Source organism: Panthera uncia (genome assembly GCF_023721935.1).
Source record: "Panthera uncia isolate 11264 chromosome A3 unlocalized genomic scaffold, Puncia_PCG_1.0 HiC_scaffold_11, whole genome shotgun sequence".
Taxonomy (NCBI): Eukaryota; Metazoa; Chordata; class Mammalia; order Carnivora; family Felidae; genus Panthera; species Panthera uncia.
Window position 1 is genome coordinate 34,975,769 of NW_026057578.1, and position 23,661 is coordinate 34,999,429.

The following is a 23,661-nucleotide window of genomic DNA, read 5'->3' on the forward strand; positions in this document are numbered from 1 at the left end:
AATTGATCCCATTTACAATTGCACCAAAAACCATAAAATACCTAAGAATAAACCTAACCAAAGAGGTGAAAAATCTATACACTGAAAACTATAGAAAGCTCATAAAAGAAATTGAAGAGGACACAAAAAATGGAAAAATATTCCATGTTCATGGATCGGAAAAACAAATATTGTTAAAATGTCAATACCACCCAAAGCAATCTACATATTCAATGCAATCCCTCTCAAAATAGCACCAGTATTCTTCACAGAGCTAGAAAAAACAATCCTAAAATTTGTATGGAACCAGAAAAGACCCTGAATAGCAAAAGCAATCTTGAAATAGAAAACCAAAGCTGGAGGCATCACAATCCCGGCCTTCCAAGATGTATTACAAAGCTGTAATCATCAAGATAGTATGGTACTGGCACAAAAACAGACACTCAGGTCAGAGAAGTGAACCTGGACCACATTCTTACACCATAGACAAAAATAAACTCAAAACGGATGAAAGACCTAAATGTAAGACAGAAAGCCATCAAAATCCTAGAGGGGAAAGCAGACAAAAACCTCTTTGACGTGAGTTGCAGCAACTTCGTAATCAGCATGTCGCTGGAGGCAAGGGAAACAAAAGCAAAAATGAACTATTGGGACCTCATCAAGATAAAAAAAAAAAAAGCTTCTGTATAGCGAAGGAAACAATCAGCAAAACTGAAAAGCAACCAATGGAATGGGAGAAGATATTTGCAAACGACGTATCAGATAAAAGGTTAGTATCCAAAATCTGTAAAGAACTTATCAAAACTCAACTCCCAAAAAACAAATAATCCAGTGAAGAAATGGGCAAAAGACATATATAGACACTTTTCCAAAGAAGATATCCAGATGGCTAACAGATACATGAGAAAGGGCTCAACATCACTCATCATCAGGGAAATAGAAATTAAAACCACAATGAGATACCACCTCATACCAGACAGAATGGCTAACATTAACAATTGAGGCAATGACAGATGGTGGTGAGGATGCAGAGAAAAGGAAACTCCTTTGTATGGTGGGAATGTGAACTGGATCAGCCACTCTGGAAAACAGTATGGATGTTCCTCAAAAAATTAAAAATAGAACTACACTGTGACCCAGTAATTACACTACTAGGTATTTCAAAGGGGCACATGCATCCCAATGTTTATAGCAGTGCTATTGACAATAGCCAAAGTATGGAAAGAACCCAAATGTCCATCAACTGATGAATGGATAAAGCAGATGTGGTGTATATATTACTCAGCAATGGAATATTACTCAGCAATCAAAAAGAATGAAATCTTAATATTGCAACAGTGTGGATGGAACTCGAGTGTATTGTGCTAAGCAAAATTAGTAAGAGCAAGACAAATATATGAATTCACTCATGTGGAATTTAAAATACAAAACAGATGAACAGAAGGGAAGGGAAGCAAAAATAATATAAAAACAGGGAGAGGGACAAAACACGTAAATATAGAGAACAAACTGAGGGTTGCTGGAGGGGTTGTGGGTAAGGATAAGGGCTAAATGGGCAAGGGGCATTAAGGAAGACACTTGTTGGGATGAGCGCTGGCTGTTATATGTAGGGGATGAATCACTGGATTCTACTGCTGAGTCATTATTGCAATATATGCTAACTTGGATGTAAATTTAAATAAATAAATAAATAAATAAATAAATAAATAAATGACAAAGGAAATTAATCTTCGGTGAATGTCTGTATTATCTCAGGCACCTCTCCCTGTGCTTTCTCATTTAATCCTGCTTAAATGAAGAATTTCTCTAGGAATCACTAACTTGGAGGTCAGGAAACTGAAATTTAAAACCAATGAGCAAATAGTGAATGGCCACATGTATGACTCAAAAGCTTATTTCTTCTAAAGTATTTCCTTAAACTCATGAATATTTACACTATCTCTTATACATCTAAAAGTTTCTTTTTTTTTTAACTCCAGTATAATTACCATACAGTGTTATATAGTTTCAGGTGCACAATATAGTGATTCAACAATGCTGTACATAACTCAGTGCTCATCACTGTAAGTATACTAACATCTGAAAATGTATAACTCATCCTTCTAGACCCTGTGGAAAGGTTACCTTTCCTATGACATTCTGAATTCTCTGAGGTCAGTGCTATCTTGGCACTTAGGAAAGGCCCCACCGTTACCTGTTTAATCTAATTTTCTTACGGAGGTTATGAGCTCCTGAAAAGAAGGGATGATATCTTATTTGTCTTATTTAATCACAAGACCTAAGAAATTTAGTCCATAGCAAGAACTCAATAAATGTTTGTTAAATGAACAATCAATATATGTAATCCTCCTTTGGGAGATTCCTTTGAGTTATGAGAACCTTAAAAATAAAACTGTTATTTTACCAGCAAAAAATGGGTTTATTTGGGAATAGCAGAACATTACAATTTGGAACATACAACCTACAGCAAAACCATAGGCAAGTCCTGAGTTGCTGTGGTAGTTGGCTTCTTGTAGGAGATGCAATGTACATTTTTCCCTGTTGGGGCCTATCATTGATGATTCTTTCCTATTGAGGATTCTGTTGGGGTCTGTAAATTGACAATTTTTTCCTGTGATTTATCTTCAGTGGTATGGCATGAGAGCTCCCCCTTATGGCTTCCAGACTTCATTTTAAATGAGGTTTCCCTTTACTAATTTTCACAATTAGTAGGCCATGATTTCAAAATGAAAATTGACTAAGGTAAATATGTAAGTGGACATTTAATTAATTATATGATGATGATGCTTCTTCCCTATCTGACATCAGCTGCTCTGGAGAAATAGCTGCTTTACCCAAGAGCTTGAAGCCCTGACAGTGTTTGACAGGGCAGGACTGTAGGCAGCCTTATGTGAGACTTGGGATGGCAGAACACAAACTCTGTGGTGGAAACCAACAAAATCAACTAATAGAAACCCAAAAAAAAAAAAAAGAATGTTTGGAAATATATTTGTTAGCTTTTGGAATCAAAAAAAAGTTCTAGAGAACCAATTATCTAAAATGAACAGTAACCAAAGGGAGCGAGGTGGCTGGGAACACAGCCAAGGCTGCATCATGGGGTTCCTCTTAGGACATCAGTGTTGACCACTAGACACCTCTCATTGAACTTCCAGCTCTCAGTCCCACAGCTGCCATGACAAATGGTCTGGGTCTTTCAAATGCCTGCATGGGAGCATTCCTCTGTCCCAAATTAGATAACATCATCATATCCTAGATGCTTGAGAGTGAGGAAGGAGAATGATTGCCCTCTTTATCTCCCATGGTGGGAATTAAGCTCTGTATTATACTTATTTTGAGATATTCACGAAGTTGGAAAAGTATTTGCTTGCTAATAACTTCAAAAATTAATAGTCATAATAGTAGATTGATGGCATTGATGACTTAAGGCCCTTAATTCTGGTGCTGAATTCTGGAGGGAATATTTCTGTCTGTCTCTTACACTTTCTTTCTATTCCTGTGGTGTGATTTGTCCCTTCATTATTTCTGTTCTAGGAAGTGGCAATAACCTACTATTGGCTTGCTCTCTATTCCCCCAAATCATGATTCTGTGCATCCAACTTACCCTCTCATAGCTTCCAGAGTAAACTTCTTGAAGTATAAGCAATACCCATGTAATTTCTTCCTCCAAAAACCACTTCAACATTACCCTATGCTATGGAATGAAGTAAAAATTTCTCAGGGTGCAATTGGAATATGTCTGTGATCTGGTACCAATTAATCTTGCCAATGTTTCAACACTCTCTAGTTTGCATAGATACTTTAGATACTGGTTATAAATGACACTCAAGATTACTGAAGCACACTCTTAGCTACAGGTATTCATTCCAAACATTCACTGTGTGCCTAAATACTGTAGAGGTAACCATGAATAAAGACTGGTTCTCTGTACCTGAGATGTGCTATTTGAGCTATTAAAAACTTAAATGGACATCAACTAAATATAACAGCCAAGCAATTAGATCTGAATTTCTTGTAAACACGTTTACCAGTTTGTACCAAACATCAACCCTATTCTAATTATTTCTTAAATATCCTACCTGGGCAATCTCTACCCATTTTTCCAAGGCTCAGGCCCAACACAATCCAATCAATAAAAGATTTATGATCGTCTCCCTTTGGAGTAAGTCTATGTTCTTGCCATGTTCTTAGAGCTTCTCTCAACACACAACTCTACTGCAGGGCGCATTATGTCTGCAATTTATCATACAAGCCTAGCCTTTTTCTCTCACTAGATTTCAAGCTTCTTGAGAACAGGAACCCCATCTTGTTCATGATTGTGTTATTCAAAATATGTAGCCTGAGACTTTTCACATGGTAAATAGTCAACAATTACCTGTGAAATTGAAAGCCTTCGGTTTTAAGTAGAAGACAGACAATTGAAATGCTCTAGTACAACACAGTCACTAGTACTTGAGCATATGTCATATTGACAATATGTTATTATTTTGGCCTATATTACAGGGTTATTGCAGGATGTCACAAATTGTGGAAAGTCACAATTTGCTAAAATTTAATTTAGCTTTGCTTAAATGTAGGGTATTTTTCAAGACCTTTAAAAATTCAGTGGAGGGGCGCCTGGGTGGCGCAGTCGGTTAAGCGTCCGACTTCAGCCAGGTCACGAACTCGCGGTCCGTGAGTTCGAGCCCCGCGTCAGGCTCTGGGCTGATGGCTCGGAGCCTGGAGCCTGTTTCCGATTCTGTGTCTCCCTCTCTCTCTGCCCCTCCCCCGTTCATGCTCTGTCTCTCTCTGTCCCAAAAATAAATAAAAAATGTTGAAAAAAAAAAAAAATTCAGTGGAAATGTCAACATAAGTAGACTGAGGCCCACTAACAGTAAAAGATCAATTTTCCTTTGCCCAGTGAAAAGCAGAATTAAAAATTAAGTTCACTAAAAAGTTATAATGGCCAATCATAGCAATTTATCATGCATATAACATGTACCATTTCCTTTTCTAAGTCCTTTACCTAGGTCAGGTCATTGATTCTCATGGCATCATCACTCTGAGATTGAAGGTATTATAATATTTTTACAGAGGGGGAAATAAAAACTCAGAGGAGTTAAGTGCTTTGCCTAAGGCCAGTTTAGCTAGCAATTGGCTGAGCTGGGATTATGTGCCAGAACTGTCCAGTTTTATCTTATATACTACACTTCCTCCCAGTATGTTGGTAGGGGGAAAAGTCTAACTCAATTTAATTGAATGACAACAAATTTAGCACTGACTTAGATAAGATTTTTTTTTTCTTTTTTCCTTCCTTTTTTTCCATTTAGGGAAAATCATAACAAAACTCTTAATACTTTTGGGTGGCACTGGTAGTTATCCCTATTTGAACAGGGCAGGGTTTGATATTAACATAAATGAGCAGTAAGAAAAGGAAAGCAAATCTTAGGCATCTTTGAGAGAAGAGTTGATGGTGGATGGTTGCTCATGCAATTAGCTGCCATCATGTTATCCTTCAAAGAGGCCATGTGGCTCCTGGCTAGAAAGTAAACTCTGGAGTTGGAGTCACAATTTGAGGTCAAATTTTGACTCTACCACTTATCATGGATTCCCTTGGGCCATTTACTTAGCTTTTAATAAATTTTTATTTTCATTTATATAAAAGGAATAATGTGGTCCATATGCTCTGGTGTGATTTAAGGATTATAAATGGCAAATATAAACTACCAGTACATGGTAGTAATCATGATTCACAAGATGTACTCTTCATGGAGACCATATTCAAAGCAATTGGCTTTTTTCCAGGGGCATAATATGTTACCACTTTCCTTGATTATATTGATTTTTTCCCCTCCTTAATATAAACTCACAAGAAGACCTTGCTGCTCTGGAGTAACTGTGATGTAATACTGAGAGGAACTTTATTATATCCTGTCCCTGCTGCTTTCCTCCATCCCAGGACCCAAAGTCTCTTCTCGGTGTGGTATGTGATTGAGCCTGTTTGGCTCAACAGTTATGCCTTACCTCTTCTACAATGTATGGTTTCTAAATGGCCATGATGTCATATGCTTTACATTAAGTTTGCCTCTGGCTTTTTTTGCATAACTTAAAAAATATAAATGTTAAAAAGAAACACTAATTTACTGAAATAAAACTTTCTGAATGAAATTTTGTATGGGGACCATTGTTCTTCTTGGAGAGGAAGCCAATTTAAACTATCAAGTGTGGGATGTGAGTAGTTAAAATGTCAGACATGGCAGAGGTGTCAGCTAGAAAGCCATAGACAACATTATTATGTTTTGGAAGGACTGGACTTTAGGTCTTTGGAGGTCCAGAAACACACTAATTACCAAGAGGTAATTAGTCTCTGACTCAAAACCAGCGATCATTTGAAAGCGGAGGATGATTTAGATTGGCTGGCAATACAGTAATAGTAATAAGCTACAGCTTTAGCTGTGTGGTTAGAGTTGTATTTTCCTTAACATCAAGCTATGATAATCTCTACATGTTTCAAGGGTCCTTATATTTTGAGAGCTAGTTTCTAGCACCCCATATGCTCAATAAAAAAGTCTTATCTTGGGATCCTCAGAACTGGAGTCATTGATGTCTTGTACCTGAAAGAAAGATTCAAGAAAGGAACTGAAAGCATGTCATACTTCACCTCATTGATGGAAGTGAGAAAGCTGATATACCTGGTAAGAGAACTCTGGGGAGAGGTTGGAATTGAGGGAGTACTGGAGGGAGTGAAACCTCCAAGTCATAGCCACTCCAATGCCCCTGTCCTAATTCCACCAGCACCCATTCTATGGTGTCCCAGCCCACAGCACCAGGTTCTTCTAGCCAGTTTCCCTAAACCTCAGCCTTATGTATTTGTGTCTTGTGCCTCACTCCTTCAGTCCCAGACTGCCAAGTGACCTGTTGTAGGATTAGGATCTGGTTATGTCAGGCCTGATCCCTAGAACCAAAGGCCCTTGCTAGTTCACAGACCATTATGTATAATGCTTTTTGCTGAATAGCAAATAGCACATCTCACAATGTGATGTCCCACTCACCTGCATGAAGTCCTCCAAATGGAAATGGTGGCTTGAAACATACTTGAACTTGGTGATCCCTGTAATTTGGATTTCCATTTCTCCTCTGTCTCTCTTGCAACTGTATTACCAAGATGCCAGCATTCCTTAAATATCTGTTGGAACTAAGATTTTTTAAAAAATGTTTATTTATTTTTGAGAGACAGAGTGCGAGTGGGGGAGGGGCAGAGAAAGAGGGAGACACAGAATCCGAAATAGGCTCCGGGCTCTGAGCTGTTAGCACAGAGCCTGATGCCGTGCCTGAACTCACGAACTGTGAGATCATGACCTGAGCTGAAATCAGACGCTTAACCAACTGAGCCACCCAGGTGCCCTATAAACTAGGATTTTTACTCTCATAATGAAAGTTATAAAAATATATACAAACAGGTTTAAAATATAAATATGACTTGTAACATGCAGACATAGACAATTATATCTTAAGTGGAATTTCATTAGCCCCAGGGTAAGAGCTGTCACACTCTACTCTTCCCTCCTTGAGGCAATAAGCCTCATTTATTTCAATGTCTTCTCTACATTTGCTTTTTTTTTTTTTTTTTATTTATTTTTGGGACAGAGAGAGACAGAGCATGAACGGGGGAGGGGCAGAGAGAGAGGGAGACACAGAATCGGAAACAGGCTCCAGGCTCCGAGCCATCAGCCCAGAGCCTGACGCGGGGCTCGAACTCACGGACCGCGAGATCGTGACCTGGCTGAAGTCGGACGCTTAACCGACTGCGCCACCCAGGCGCCCCTACATTTGCTTTTTTTAATTAAAGTCCAGAACTTCTGATTTTAACATGATCATATGCATTTCTCTCCTCCACTTCCTGAAACTTCACTAAGATAAAGTATAGAAAATTTTTTTAAAAACCCTAAACCCGTAAGAATAGAGACCAGGAGAGGAGATATTCTCAGGTGAGTAATCTCACCTGCTATTTGGAAGAGAGAGGGTCAGTGAAGAGACAGCTGACTCAGGTAGGCAGGAGGGCAGAATAGCAAGAAGGAAGCTGATCCACTCTGTGCAATACTGAAGGTTCTGGATTTGGAGGCACCAATACATCAGAAGGAGACATGAAAGGCCCAGGTTAAAAAACAGTGGGCCATAGGGGCGCCTGGGTGGCTCAGTCGGTTAAGCGGCCGACTTTGGCTCAGGTCATGATCTCACGGTCCGTGAGTTCGAGCCGGGGCTCTGTGCTGACAGCTCAGAGCCTGGATACTGTTTCAGATTCTGTGTCTCCCTCTCTCTGACCCTCCCCTGTTCATGCTCTGTCTCTCTCTGTCTCAAAAATAAATAAAACGTTAAAAAAAATTAAAAAAAAGAACAAAAACGGTGGGCCATAATTCAAGACCTGCAATGGGGCATTTCAAAAGCCCCACCCACACACTACTTCTTAATGCCTCTCTTCAATAAAAGTTAATGATATTTGAAGAAACACTCTAAGATGAAAGGGAAAAGCGGGGTGGGGGGGAGCTGAAAAGATATATAGGGAAAAAAAGGGGGACCCAGAGTGGAGAGATAAAGCGAGGGAAATAGAAAAAAAACTTAAAATGAAAAGTATCACACCCTTAGATGAAGATGAAAATGTACATTCATGGTAGAATAAATACTATGAAAAAGAAACAGGCAAGGCAAAGAAAGGAGACCTTGGGAATTTAAAAAATTATGACTGCCAAATTATAAAAACATACTGGAAGGTTAGAAAATCTCCCAGGAACATGACCAAAAAGAAAAACAGAAATAGAAAATAGCAATGTAGGAAAGTTAGTTAATTCTAAGCTGTTTTAGTTGGGCTTTGGAAGGAACATGTTTCAAATTAATATAGTTGTATGGATGGCAGGATCTCATGTATTCAGAAAAACAAAACAATAACATTGATTCTCTAGTATGGTCAGGGCTCCAAGCTACTAACCTGAAAACTCATCTTTGACATCCAGAGCCATGGGTCCTCACAACCTTCACCTTGGCCTAGATCTGCTAAAGCCTGAAGACTTTCATAACCCTGGTCTTTTTTTTTTTTCTATTGATTATTTTATTCAGAAAAAACCAATAGGAGGAGACAGAAACAAAAATTCTGGTCATTTGCAGTATCTATCAGCCTTCAATTTGGCTCTCCTGTCCAGAAGTGTTTCATGCAAAAATCCATCCTTCCGGGCCTTTTTGAGAATTTTACTGTCTTCTTTACTTATTTTAAGTTTGTGGTCTTGGAAGCTCTGAAATTTCTTTACATAATTGATTTCACACTGTTTAACATTTCCTTTGTCTTCTTCTGGCATATCATCTTTTTTCTTAGTTTCTCTTTCAGCACAGGATCTAATATTTATCATTTCTTCTTCTCCTGCTGTTTTACTTTTCACTTCTATATTACCTGCTTCGTTGCATCTAATAAAACAACTATTTGAGGCCAATAGGGCCATTTTCCCATCTTGAAAGACTGGTTCCCATTGTTCTCTTGGTCCAATTGCATCCGAATGCCCCACAACAAGTCCATCTGAATTAATACCAAGGTATTTTCCATAGCCAGATTTCAGGGCAATTCTGGAATCAGACAATTTGACAGCTGTAAACTGCTCTGGAGGACTAGGGCCCTCATCAACTTCTTTATGTGGAGCTCCCAGTGTAAAAAGTCCATTGTCAAGTGCGTGTATATAGGTTCCTTTATCCATTTCAATTGCTATGGTTCCTGAAATTTCACCAAAGTTTGTTACTGTCCACCAGATTCCAACAATATCAAGCTGAGTTTCTTCATCTTCTTCATCTTCTTTCTTTTTCTCTTCTCTTTGCTCTTTTTCTTCTTACTCTTAGCCTTGGTTCCCTTGAGCATGAGTTTGGTGGACTTCACATAGGAGTATTCGGCCATGGTTCTGGGGACACTGTATAAAGAGGTGAGAGCGGGCTCAGGGCAAAATACCTTCACTGGAGTAGGCACGCGCACCAACCCTGGTCTTTTCCATTCTCACTTGGGCCTTATTTAGACAATACTCAGGGACAACTGTGGCTGAGATAGAAAACAAGTAATCTCCAGTGTTATTTTTGAAATTTAACAAAGGCTGCTGGTGAAGGATGGGGGCATCCACACAGTTCACCACGTAATTGCTACAAATGAGAAGACAGGTGCACATCTCATTTCAGCATTCCAGGTAAAAATGTGGTTGATAATTCCACTAAGCCTCATGTTCCTATTGTCATCAGCCCAGATAAAAGCCTTTCCTGCCATGTCATAGTCTCATTTCAATGCTAGCCATGCTTGTTCCTCCAGCCTATCCTCCTGCCTTAGACCTGCCCCTATCCTGCAAATGACACTACCATGCATCATGTCACCCAAACCAGAACGCTGAGAGTCATCCCATGGCTGTGCTTCTCTAATCTTAATATTGTGAAAACGCAGCTTCTGATTCAGGAGGTCTGGACTGGGCCCAAGGGTTTACATCTCTACCAAGCTACCAGATCTGTGAATGCTAATCCAGGGGCCACAGTTCAAGTAGCAGGGCCTAGGTATCTGCATTCCTTAATCCATTTCATCTATGAGGTATTAAGTTCTGTAGTTTCTATCTATACCACTGATGGGGGCCAGGATGGAGTCTCTTGGATTAAAATTGTACCTACCAAACCAATTTTCCTGCCTCTTGTCTAGCTTCTCCAAAGGCCCCATTTTTACCAGAGACTGATTCTTCCCTCTTCCTTCCTTTTTCCCTCCTCTTCCCTCCTGCTTTCATTTTTTACTTTACTATGGGTTTCATAAAGCACAGTGGTTAGCCCCATAAAATTGGTTTTGACTGAAAAGGAAGAAGTCAGAAGGGGAGAAGCTAAGTGGATGAAGGATGGTGATTGGTTGCAGAACCACACTGCAAATTCAAATGGGGCTCAAACAAAATAGAGGGTAGGCACTAATGAAAGGATCTCAATGCCACTGAGACATTCCTAGAGAAGAGTGGAAGATGGAGGTAATTGTTGTTACCGCCTAGCGAGGAAAACCATGTTTCCAACTCTTCTATTAGCTAACTGCTTGGTCTTGAGAAAGTCACTTCTTCTCAAGTTGTATTCCCCTCTGTCCATCATTGAGAATGCTCTGGTTAAAGTTTCCACTTTCATCTAGGAATGAATTCTGCATTTTTCTGAGAATGGTGCCAAGGAAAGATTTCTTGGGATGTGTTTCTAATCTTGGCTCTGCCTCCAACAGCTGTGTGCACACAAGCAAATCACGTGGCCCTGAAGGGCCTCTTCCTTCGCACCTGCGAAATGAGAAGGTTAGACTAAAAGATCCAGGATCCCTTCCAGTTCAAAGACGCTGTGGCTGTAGCTCTTCTTTTCATAGAGGAGCTGTTTATTTTTCTCTTTAAAATATTTCAAATATCAACAATCGATGATCATCAGGAGATAGAGGGAGAGGCAGGGAGTGGACAATAATGGTGAACCCAATACTGCTTTTTATGTTTCAGAATAAAAGGGGGAAAAGCCCATCAAGCAAAGCAGAGTAAGATCGATTGATCTATTATCTATCTATCTATCTAACAATTTAGTAGAAGGCCATGATAATATCATCTAAAAGCTAAAAACAAAAAAAAAACAAAAAATCAAAATCAAAAACAAAACACAAATATACTAAGTGTCAGAACTTCTCTGTTACTTAATTCAATGCTTAGGGACAGTCTGTGAGGAATGTTTAAATAAATATTGAAGAAAAAGACATTTGCTAATAAATTTTGGTAAATGTGTGTAATGGTGTTATTAATGGTAAACTTGGGAATATTTTCCCACCCTGTACTCATCACCTTTTTATTTAATTTGACCTCAGGTACTCAGGATGGGATTTAGCATAATCATAATTCTTGATATGCTATCACTAGTCCATACACAGCCCTCTTTAATTCACTCATCTATTCACTATTCACTTACTTTCAGATGATATAATGGACAGTCTTGGCTCCTTCACTCAAGTAAAAAACGAGAATTAACAAACATTTGCATCCACCCATGTGCTTCTTCCCCTGCCATCCTCCTCCCTGAAAGGAACCCCCATCCTGAATTCTGTGTTGATAATTTACATAAATTTCAAACATTTATATAGATTTATAAAAAATGTTTACATGTTTAAACCACATATTGATTAGTTTAATTGTTCTTAGACTGAGTATCATGTTCTATGTGGTCTTCTGAGACTTGGGTCCCTAAGATTCATCCATGGGATTGCTGTATAATATTTTGGGGGGTTGATCTATTTATGCCTTCGCTGTCTTTGGGCATTTGGAGTGTTTTCTCCTCATATTTTTGTATTAATAAACATTGTTATTGTAAATCTTTGTGTACAAGATGTGTCTGTTAAAATTGTTCTCTACTAAAAAGTTACTATTTTCTACTCTTTTAATTAATGACTGCCTTGGAAGAGATACATTGAGACTATGTAAAAATCCTATTTCTCCTCATTCACCCATTAATTTTAGCATCTGTTGGTGGGTTATGCCTGCAGCAATTATTACCAATGATGTTTGCCTAATGGTAACTTTGTATTTCCCTCATTTCTTCTGCATTTATTAATTATAATATTATTAAATTATGTTAATATATTTAATTATATCACATATAAATGTTATATATTAATAGTACATTTATACTATATATTAATATTTGATAATATCATAGTATTAATTATAATTATATTATCAGACAAAGTTATCTGTGCTCCTGCACTTATCTATATATTTAAATATTTATTTAGCATGGACTCATGGATTTTTTTTATGAGTTATGCAATATTATCATAGATACTTTTGGCTTTGGCCTTGGGTTGCTCATCCAGGTGGCTCCTGTGCCCTTTTAAGATGACTCATCCTTTATCAAGTACTTCCTTATTTTCTTACACTACAAGATATTCTAAGGACTTGGGCTTGCTTCCCAGGAGTCTTATATTTTCCCTGTGTTGGCCTTGGTATCAACCACTTTTATAAGGAACCCTGATTCCTTTCATTGAAGGATCGTGTTTAGAAACCAAGATCGGGGCACTAGGTGTGCTCATTGCTAGTTGGTTGTCATTGCTTTTAGCTCCTTTCAGTGGACAGAACTGCATATATATTCTCTTATCTTTGAATGAAGTGTTTGCTTCATGTCCACATCTAACCCAGTCTCTAAGTCTCAGTGTAATTTTCCTTCATCCCATGAAATCAACCTTGACACCAATGCTAGAAGAAATATTTTACTTTTCTGAAATTGCATAGATCTTAATCTGTATCACATTTTGCTTTTCCCCATGGAATATGTCAATTCCTATACTTACATTATAGTTGATGCTAGACCATAAGTGCTCTCAAAGAAAGACCCAATTTTAATTTTTTTGTATAGGACATTTTATAGGGTTTTTTTTTGCATGTATAATAAACAGTAGAGCCACATTTTCTGGGGAGTCACACATTTTGAAACAGATAATTATTTTATTTATAAAAGTGAATTAATTTCAAAAAGCATTTTAGATTTTCTCAACAAAATAAGGCTCTTTAAGAGGAAACAAAATTACTAAAGCATATAGAACAATGTTTACAACCTTACAGTTATAAAATAGCTGTGAATTATTTCTCTTGTCCCTTATAAAACTACTTTCTCACAGAAAGGATTTAATGATTTTTTAATAATCTCAATATATTAATTCATTCTAATAAAGCAGCAAGCTTCTTATTATGTCTTAGGAAGTAAAAATGCAACTAGAAATGCACTAAAAAAATAGGATAGAACTGGTTAAATATTGTAACAGATATATTTTATAAATAAGACTGTAATATTTGTTTTGTGATTTTAGTTATGAGAAATGATCAACATTGGCACTTTCCCTCTATTGAGACTTCTTTTCCTCCATTTTTATATTTTTAGGATACTGACTTAGACTCTTTAAAGGATGTTTGATAAGCCCTTTGATTTCTTTTCTCTTTTTGCACATACTATTTAGGAAGCCTGACTGGCCATATTACCATATGTTATCTTATCAAAATTCTTTTGAGGAGTGTGTGTGTGTGTGTGTGTGTGCGTGCAGAAAAAAATCTTTTATTGTAAGTTCTATTTTTCCTTTTCTCTATCACTGAATTGGCACACTATGTCATGTATATCATATTTCACCCCAGGCCAACAAGACATTCATTCAGCATCCAGTCAAACATCTTTATTACTTTGTGATTCTGATCTTATTTCCTGGCACTAGACCATATGTTATTGTTGATGACAAGGTTAATAAACATCACAGCTCTAAGAATTGCCAGAAAATGATCAGTTTGTCTTCTCCACTTGCCTTTTCTTCTCAGAAATAGGGTCATTTGACCCCACTGTCAGTCCTTTAGAACCAATTTTGACCTCAGAAAGAGAGATTTAAAGTGTTCACAAGTCTCTGGTGCCTAGAATCAAATCCTTCCTGCTCTAACTCTAGATGGTACAGGGCCTCTGCAATTTTTTCTTGGGGCCAGATTTCCAATTTCCACCCCAGTTGCTACTGTTGAATCTCCTGTTGTTCCTTATCATTGCAGACAGTCTGATTTCCAAATTTCTCTAGGACCTGAAAATCTGCCTTCCTCTTATATGTTAACCTCCCAGAGTCTGAGGATTGCTCCCCACTAATCTCATCAGCAACTCAGACACCTGGCTGAATTTCTCAGAAATGCTAGAGACATTGTATAAAACGTGAACTGTGTTCCAACTCTAGGCAATGTATTTTCACTTCTACTCAATTCAACTCAAAAAAGATTCATTAAGCAACTTCAGAGCCTAGTCCCATACTAGAGTCTGGGGATATGAAGATAAATGAAACATACTAATGTTCTCAAAAAGTTCCTAGGATTGTTGAGAAGACTGCAATGCAAATATACTACACAACTGTGTATTAAGTATTAGACATATGGGCTCCATACTGGGTGTGGAGCCTGCTTAAGATTCTCTCCCCACCTTGCCCCTCACACTTGCGCTCTCTCTCTCTCTCTCTCTCTCTCTCAAAAAAAAAAAATAGACATATAGACATAGAGAGAGAAGCAGCTTTGAGGAAGCAATAGCCAACCATCTGGGAGGAAAATATGGAAATGACATAGTTTTCATGTGCAGTGGCTACATAACCATCACGCCTAGGTTTTAGCCTTTGGCAATTAGAAGATATGGTAGCTCACATTGTTGGCCCTAATATACAAAAATATATATACTTCTTCACATGACTTTATGGGGGCAGTCACCTGTCACATCTGTTAATGCTGAGAAAATACTAGTCATAATGCAAGCAGCGGTGTGGAATGGATTTGCATAAGGGAGTTTGTGCTTTTGTGATGTTACTGTTGTCGTAAGGAGATGCTCAGGTCAGTCTTTGGGTATCAGGAGGAGATTGAGAGACAGATGGAATGAAGGTGCTCCAACTAAGCTACCTCAGTCAAGCTAGCCTAGAGCAGCATGCCCCACTGACACACAGAGGTGTGAGAAAGCCCAGCTGAGATCAGCTCATCGTTGGCCTCATGACATATACAAACAAATTGTTGTTGTGTTCAGCCCCTTAGTTTTTGGTGGTTTATCATGCAGCAATAGCTAGTCATACAGGAATCACTGAAGCTATTGAACAGTTTATCAGGTGTATATTTTAGAAAGACCAGTTCAAAAAACATATTGACAATAAATTTGAAGGGGAAGAGATTAGAGGTGGACAGAGAAGCAAGAGATTACAATATTTAGCTAAGAAATTATGAAGGATTGAATGACAGTGACAGTGAAAAAAAGAAAAATGGATTCAAGAGTGATATAGGATGTGGGCCATAGTTATTTATTGGATGTGGATGAAGAAGGAGATGATGCAGTTGAGGACAGCTTGCTGATTTGTAGGTTAGATTACTGACAAATCTGACTGTGATAAATGGAAAATACAGGAGTTCAAGCAGCTTTGTTAATGGACAGGAAACAACAGCAGGCCAGTAACCCATTCCCTTCTTAGCAGAGATACCTGGAAGTAATGAATTCAGTCAAATCTTCATGTAAATGTGGTAAGGACTTGGAGACAAGACCTCCTGGTAAACATACAAATGTTTGTTGGTAGAACAATACCAGGGAGATCTTACCTATGATTTTCCCCCCATGGGATATACCTGGTCTCTCTCGGTTACTTATTGTTCACAAAACTGAAATTTGTGGATTTATAGGTCATGAATGACTGAAGAATGGAACGTTGTACCATAGACCATAATTAGCAAAATATAAAATGAGCTTTTCTAAAATGAAAATGCGTCTCTTTGTGTGAGTAATATCTCCATATATATTGCTCTGTCTGTTAAATATGAAACAAAAATTCAGTGAAATGAAGGACAAACATAGTCTTTTGTGGATCTGTATCTCAATATTTCAGATTCCTCCAAGAAATGAATGTTTTACCAGTGACACCTGCTTCCTTTGAATTATTGGTAAGTTTTGGATTAGGTAGGATCTATCACTGTGAGTCTCCTTTGACAGTTCAACACTTTGTGTTCTCAAATGTGGGTATAAGTGCTGGGGCAGGGACAGGGTATGGTAACTTGGATTGAGGACAATGTTAATAAAGGAAGCAGAAGCCACCAACAAGGATCTGGCACTTTTCTTCATAATCAATGAATATCCTCCAAAGACAGGCTCCTCCCAAGGAGTGTAATGAATAGGGCTAGGGGCCGACTCATGTAAGATAAAAGACTTTCTTTGATTACAACATGAGGACAGTGTGGATGGAGTGAGTGCCAAAAGTTGCCAGAAAGAGATAGTATACTTCTCCCAAACAGTAGGGCGTATTAAGCAAACAAACAACAGTTGTCTTAATGAAGTTTTCTCTGAGTTGGCATACAGTTTTAATGTCCAGATAGGTTTGATGTCAAACTCTTGGTTATTCTGGAATCATGTGAAATGTGTGTGTTCATCATTTTGCTCATTCAATGGGTTTGTGCTTTATTTCTCTCCAAATATTAACCTCTTAAGAGCAGGAGTGTGTTGTACAACAGTAACTCTTAAACTGAGATTCTGACTCACCAAGTCTGGGGTGGAGCCTCAGAACCTGCATGTCTAACAGCCCATAGGGTGTTGCTGATGCTGCTGGTCCATGGACCACATGATAGGTCTAGATAGATCATTCAGCAGAGCAAGGGTATCTCACAGTTGTTTATTATGGAAATTATTCCAATGCTTGTCTTCCATAAAGAAATTCTCCATTTAGGTGAAGCTCCTTTATTGTCTTTTTTCTTTTTCTGGAGAGCAGAAAAGACCCTGGTATCAAAACAGCACTTTCCGGGGCGCCTGGGTGGCTCAGTCGGTTAAACGTCCAACTTCGGCTGAGGTCATGATCTCACAGTTTGTGATTTTGAGCCCCGCATCAGGCTCTGTGCTGACAGCTTGGAGCCTGGAGCCTGCTTCAGATTCTGTGTCTCCCTCTCTCTCTCTCTCTGACCCTCCCCACACACATGCTTTCTCTCTCTCTCTCAGAAATAAGCATTAAAACAAAACAAAACACTTCCTCCCTATCCACTACAAAGTGGCTGCTAGCTGCCTTGAAATGTGAATATGACTCCCATCAATGGCAATATATTGGTGAATTGTCCTCAGCAAACTAAATTACAAGCACAGGAAGACTTTTGCAGAAAAGTGGGTTTTTAAAAATTTTTTTAACATTTATTCATTTTTGAGAGACAGAGAGAGACACAGCGCAAGCGGTAGTGAGGCAAAGAGAGAGGGAGACACAGAATCTAAGGCAGGCTCCAGGCTCTAAGCTGTCAGCACAGAGCCCAATGCGGGGCTTGAAATCACAAACTGCAAGATCATGATTGAGTGGAAGTCAGATGCTTAACCAACTGAGCCACCCAGGTGCCCTTGTAGAAAAGTGCTTTTGAAGAAACCTCAGGGCACCTAATTTCTTTCTTTTCCACCCCACCTACTTCACAGGGCACAGTTAAAATTCTCTCCTACTCCCCAGCCCCTGCTTGTACCTGCTACACTCATCAGTCCTATTGATTTAGAGTATTACCCTCTACCAAATTTCACGATCATTTACACATTTCCCATGCTTGACTTGTCTCCCCCCAAAAATGTTAAGCTTTTGGAGATCAAAGATAGTAACAATAACAACTACGTCAGTTAACAATCAAATATTAACTATGTGTCAGGCATTTCGTATTTTCTTCCTACTCTCTATGACTAACCGCATGATGTGTACATTATACGTTCTGCTTGGTTTGGTCACAAGAGTGAACACCTTATTAAGAAAAATAAACCAGTATGGTTTTTTTGTACTAAAATAACCCTTCAAAGAAGTTCCTTGAAGATCCAGCAGATAGAAGGCATCACCTAAACAGTTAGAAAATGTCATAAAGATATTTCTTAAATATTGGAACTGTTTGTCAAGATCCTTACTTTATTTATTGGTATTTTTGCACCCCACATTTTTTCCTATTTACAGTTCATATGTCTGAAGTTGCCATTATCCTGTGAGTATGCGTTTGGCAAATATTTAGTAAGCACATGTAATATACCAGGAATCAGTTAGTTGCTAGGGACAGAAGGTGAGCAAAATAGACAATACCCCTGATATTATGGTGTTTGCAAGCTTGTGGGGTAAAGGAGGGTATGGGGAGAGGACAAACAATAAACAAGCAAATAATAAGTCAGATAAGTAAGGAGGATAGTGTTACCTAGATTGGGGTAGCAACCTGAAATGGGCAAGAGAGCAAATCAATGAACATTTGTTTTCCATATATGACTGTCCAACATAACGTTTTTAGTTTGAGATGAACCTATATCCTGTGACAGAATATTGATACATTTCAAAAAAGGTTCTACGTTATTCCTGACAACTTGAAAAACCTTCTGTGGACATGCCTGAGCATTTGCTGTCCAACAACCCCAACTGGACAATAGCTGGCTTCCTTTTTCTTTTCCTTCTGCTGTGAATGTGATGACATACTATCGGGGGCCCCAACTATTTCCTTCCTCAAATGGGATTATACCTTATTAAACCAACTTGGAGAAGAGAATTGAATAAGTAAAGAATCAGCAGGCATGGGGGTGTGGGTGTCTATCCCAGATATGCAAGTATATAAGAAATGGAAGCTGGAACAGACAAAGTAATCCTAGTATTTATTTGGTCAAAATATTGATATTCCTAAGTTTTCAACCCTGATTTATGTCATCCTCTTTAAATGCAAGATGTAACATTGCTTTCAGTGTTATGTGGTCTGAAGAGTAAGTGGACATGGAAATAGAAGTAGGAGGAGACTTGAAAGCACTAGAAGGGAAGATAATGAGGCCGCTGCTAACGTGTTTGCACAAGGGCAGGAAGACTATCCTTACTGTTGAAAGATATGATCTTGTAGCCTTTTCCATCTCAACTTCATTTTTCTCATCTACTGACTAATTGAGGATCCAGATGATCTGTAGGCCAACCTACAGATCAACAGTCCTTGGCTTTGTTCCAGCAGTGAAATAAGGAGTCCACATTCCTTGGCTTTGTTCTAGCAGTGAAACCCATATGCCTAGCACAAACCAACAAAAACCACCTTTCCTGTCATCGTTCACAGGAAGCTCCTCAAAAGCCTGTGGTGACTGACAATGTTTATCATTGGAGTGAAAGTTAGTAACGTCTCACCTCCAGTGTGGAAATATCCACACTTCTAGGATAGCATACTGTTGTCTCTAAAGAGAACTACAAATTGAATTCTGAGTTTAATTGTAATATACAAATCATTAAGCGCCATGACTATATCATTGTACCCTGATCTAGTTTTGCAAAATCCGATTGCACCCTTACAGGTTGATATTTTGATATTCTCTGTTGAGGAGACAAGTAGTAATAAAGGTTTTGTTAGTCTTTGTATGTTATGATAGTCACAATTCCCTAAAATTCTGAGCCTGAGACACGGATTCAGGAGTAGGTAATTCACTGAGGAAGAATTCTTGGGAGAAAATGATTAGAACAGGGGGAAAATGTAAGGCAAGGGCATGGTCTCAGCTGGAATCTAGTCTCTGATCCCACTGGGAGTTCAGGAGAATGAGTTGTATCACTATCACTTGGTCTTTTGTACCTCTGTGTCTATCAGTTGTTGGCTGTAGGATGTCCTTTTCTTCCAGGAAGAAAGATTTATAACCTATCGTAGAAGGCAACTCTCATTGACTAAGGGCAGTTCTATGCAGTCATGAACCATAAACAACCAATAGTTATTAGAGAAGCTGAAATATGGGTTGCACTGGCCCACGAGTACACCAGCCTCGTAGTGGTGATCTAAAAGCATCCACCACATTCCCCTTTCTTTTTTTCATCTGGGAAAACTGCCTTCTTGCCTTCTGTTGTATTCTCTCACCATTCCCTTTTCATTTCCCTTTAGTGTTCAAGCTCTCCTTTGTTCCACTCTCAAAAGTTATGAATGATTGCATTATTCCTTGAAAAATTAACCCAACCTGTGAATGACTAATGACTTCTCAGGAGAGAATAGATCTCTGAATTTTGGGATCAAAGCACAATAATTTAAAGATAGTGTACTGGGACCCTTTTGATGTTGTACACCTGACAACCAGGATTTTCATACAACACGCAGACACACACACACACACACACACACACATGCACACACACACACACACACGCACACACACACACTGTCCTAGATGTTTTGATTTTTTTTCAGTCTTCTAAATGCACCTTATATTTATTTATTTATTTTTAATTTACATGCAACTTAACATATACTGCAATAATAATTTCAGGAATAGAATCCAGTGATTCATCCCCTACATATAACACCAGTGTTTATCCTCCTTAATGTTCCTTGCCCATTTAGCCCTTCCCCTCACCCACAACTCCTTCAGCAACCCTCAGTTTGTCCTCTATATTTACGAGTCTCTTATGTTTTGTCCCTCTCCCTGTTTTTATATTATTTTTGCTTCCCTTCCTTTCTGTTCATCTGTTTTTTATCTTAAATTCCATATATGAGTGAAGTCATGTAATATTTGTCATGCTGTTACTAATTTACCTTAGCATAATACACTCTAGTTCCATCCATATTGTTGCAAATGGCAAGAGTTCCTTCTTTTTTGACTGCTGAGAAATATTCCATTGTGTATATAAGCCACTTCTTTGTCCATTCATCGTCAATGGACATTTGGGTTCTTTCCATACTTTGGCTATTGTCAATAATGTTGCTATAAGCATTAGGGTGCATGTGCCCCTTCAAAAAAGCACACCTGTATCCTTTGGATAAATACCTAGTATTGCAATTGCTGGGTCGTAGAGTTCTATTTTTAATATTTTGAGGCACTTCCATACTGTTTTCCAGAGAGGCTTCACCAGTTTGCATTCCCACCAGCAGTGCAAAAGGGTTCCCCTTTCTCTCCATCCTTGCCAATATCTGTCATTGCCTGAGTTGTTAATTTTAGCCATTCTAACTGGTATGAGGTGGTATCTCATTGTGGTTTTAATTTGTATTTCCCTGATGATGCATGATGTTGAGCATTTTTTCATGTGTCTGTTAGCCATCTGGATGTCTTCTTTGGAAAAGTGTCTATTCATGTCTTTTGCCCATTTCTTCACTGGGTTATTTGTTTTTTTGGGCGTTGAGTTTGACAAGTTATTTGTAGATTTTGGATACTAACCCTTTATCTGATATTTAGTTTGCAAATATCTTCTCCCATTCCATTGGTTGCTTTTTAGTTTTGCTGATTGTTTCCTTCACCGTGTGGAAGCTTTTTATCTTGATGAGGTCCCAATAGTTCATTTTTGCTTTTGTTTCCCTTGCCTCCAGAGACATGTTGAGTAAGAAGTTACTGCAGCTAAAGTCAAAGAGGTTTGTGCCTGCTTTCTCCTCTAGGATTTTGATGGCTTTCTGTCTTACATTTAGGTCTTTCGTCCATTTTGAGTTTATTTTTGTCTATGGTGTAAGAAAGTGGTCCAGGTTCATTCTTCTGCATGTTGCTGTCCAGTTTTCCCAACATCATTTGCTGAAGAGATTGTCTTTATTCCATTGGATATTATTTCCTGCTTTGTCAAAGATTAGTTGTCGATTAAAATTTTCTCTTTCTGTATCCAAGAAAAAGAAAAGGAGAAAAAGAAAAAAAAATAGATGAACTAGCAAGCAGAATGAAACCTGAATGAAGTCCCACCCAGTATCCCCTAAATTCAAACTATGAAGCACCCTACAGTTTGTACACTAAGCAGGCGAAGAGACTTGTGGTGGTCCTCTAAGGCATGTGCTAGGAGGGCACAGTTGGGTAGGACTTGGTGTAATGGCTCTGTCCTCCACTAGGTGGTGCCGCTTAGCTTACTGGGGTGATTGGTGTGGCACACGCATGTTATATGCACATGCACGCGGGAGAGGTGAAAATGGCACATGCAGCTTCCTAGTTTCTGGCACAGGAACTCTGCACTCTCACTGACCCACAGTCAAGCAGCCCTCCTTTGTTTCTGGCTTCTGTCCACTCCCTGCTTCTATGCTGTCCCCTTTTACACTGTCCCTGTCCAAACCGTCAATCTGCCAGGTGGCACTTCCCTCCCAAATTTCATCTCAGATGGGGCTGTGTTTCCAAACCCCTCACTTCTGAGAACCTTGCAGCTGGGACTCACTCCAGCCCTCTCTCCTTCTCTGGGGGAGAGTCTCACTGAGCAATGGCCAGGTGCTGGCTTGCCCCAAAGAATATTCATGTGATCACGCTGCAGCAGAGCTTCAGAGATTGTGGCTGGGTGCTGACTTGCTCCAGAAAATGTCTGTGGGATTGCACAGTGGCCAAGGTTCAGAGATTATGGCAAATCACAACACACAGCTGGTGCCAGGTTTCACTGCACTCTGGTGTCTTTGGTCCAATACCAGCCAACACGGCTGTTCTCCAGAGTCCAGAGTCCATCGGGATCTTTGCCTGTGGAGAGACTGTATGGCCTCTACCCAATGCCCTCCAAGCAGGGGAAGCACTTTTCCCTGTGTGGCCCATGGACCCCCCCCGCACCCCCCCCACTGCTGGACCCCAGACATTGCTGCCTGCTCCTGAGGATTCACCCTTCCTCCCCACCAGAGAACCACCAGGTATTGAGCTATGGAATTCCAACTCTGCACTCCCCTGCTTATAGAACCCTAATGGTATTGAAACCCTCTCCTCTCTCCCTGTCAATGGTTTTGGGGAACAGTTTTCTTCAGTCTCTTGCGAGTGTTCCCACTCTTTCTCTTTCTCTCTAGCTACTTTTGGGGGCAGTGCTTTTCCTGTACTTTCCCAAAGTGCCAGCCTGTCCCTCCCTTTCTCTGTCCTCTCTCTGCAAAAACAGCTCCCTACCCTCCATGGCTTCTCTCTTCCCCAGTTCACCTCTCCGCACCATGTACTGCCAAGTTCTGTGGCTCAAGTTATACAGATTGCTGTGTTAATCCTCAGATCAATTTCCTAGGTATACAAAATGGTTTGGTGCTGATGTAGCTGCATTTCAGGGATGAGAGAAGCAGAGAACTTCCATGCTGCTCCGCCATCTTGGCTCCCTCCTCTCTTTTATTGTTTTTTTTTTCAAGAAATCTAGAATTTATTTTATTTTTAAAATTTATATTGAGAGAGTGAGAAAGCATGAGTGAGGGAGGGGCAGAGAGAGAGGAGAAGGTGAGATTCCCAAGCAGGTTCTGCGCCATCAGTGAGGATTCTGACATGAGGCTCAAGCCC

At 39.2% G+C, this 23,661-nt stretch overlaps 1 protein-coding gene across 1 annotated transcript; it reads right to left on the reverse strand.

Moving 5' to 3' along the window:
* Window positions 1-9,036: 9,036 nt before the first annotated feature.
* Window positions 9,037-9,966, reverse strand: LOC125936303 (protein FRG1-like). Its single transcript, XM_049650352.1, is given in 2 exon segments — window positions 9,037-9,782; window positions 9,785-9,966. Coding segments are annotated over 2 exon segments (780 nt in total). The 5' UTR covers window positions 9,887-9,966; the 3' UTR covers window positions 9,037-9,104.
* Between the last annotated feature and the right edge of the window lie 13,695 nt (window positions 9,967-23,661).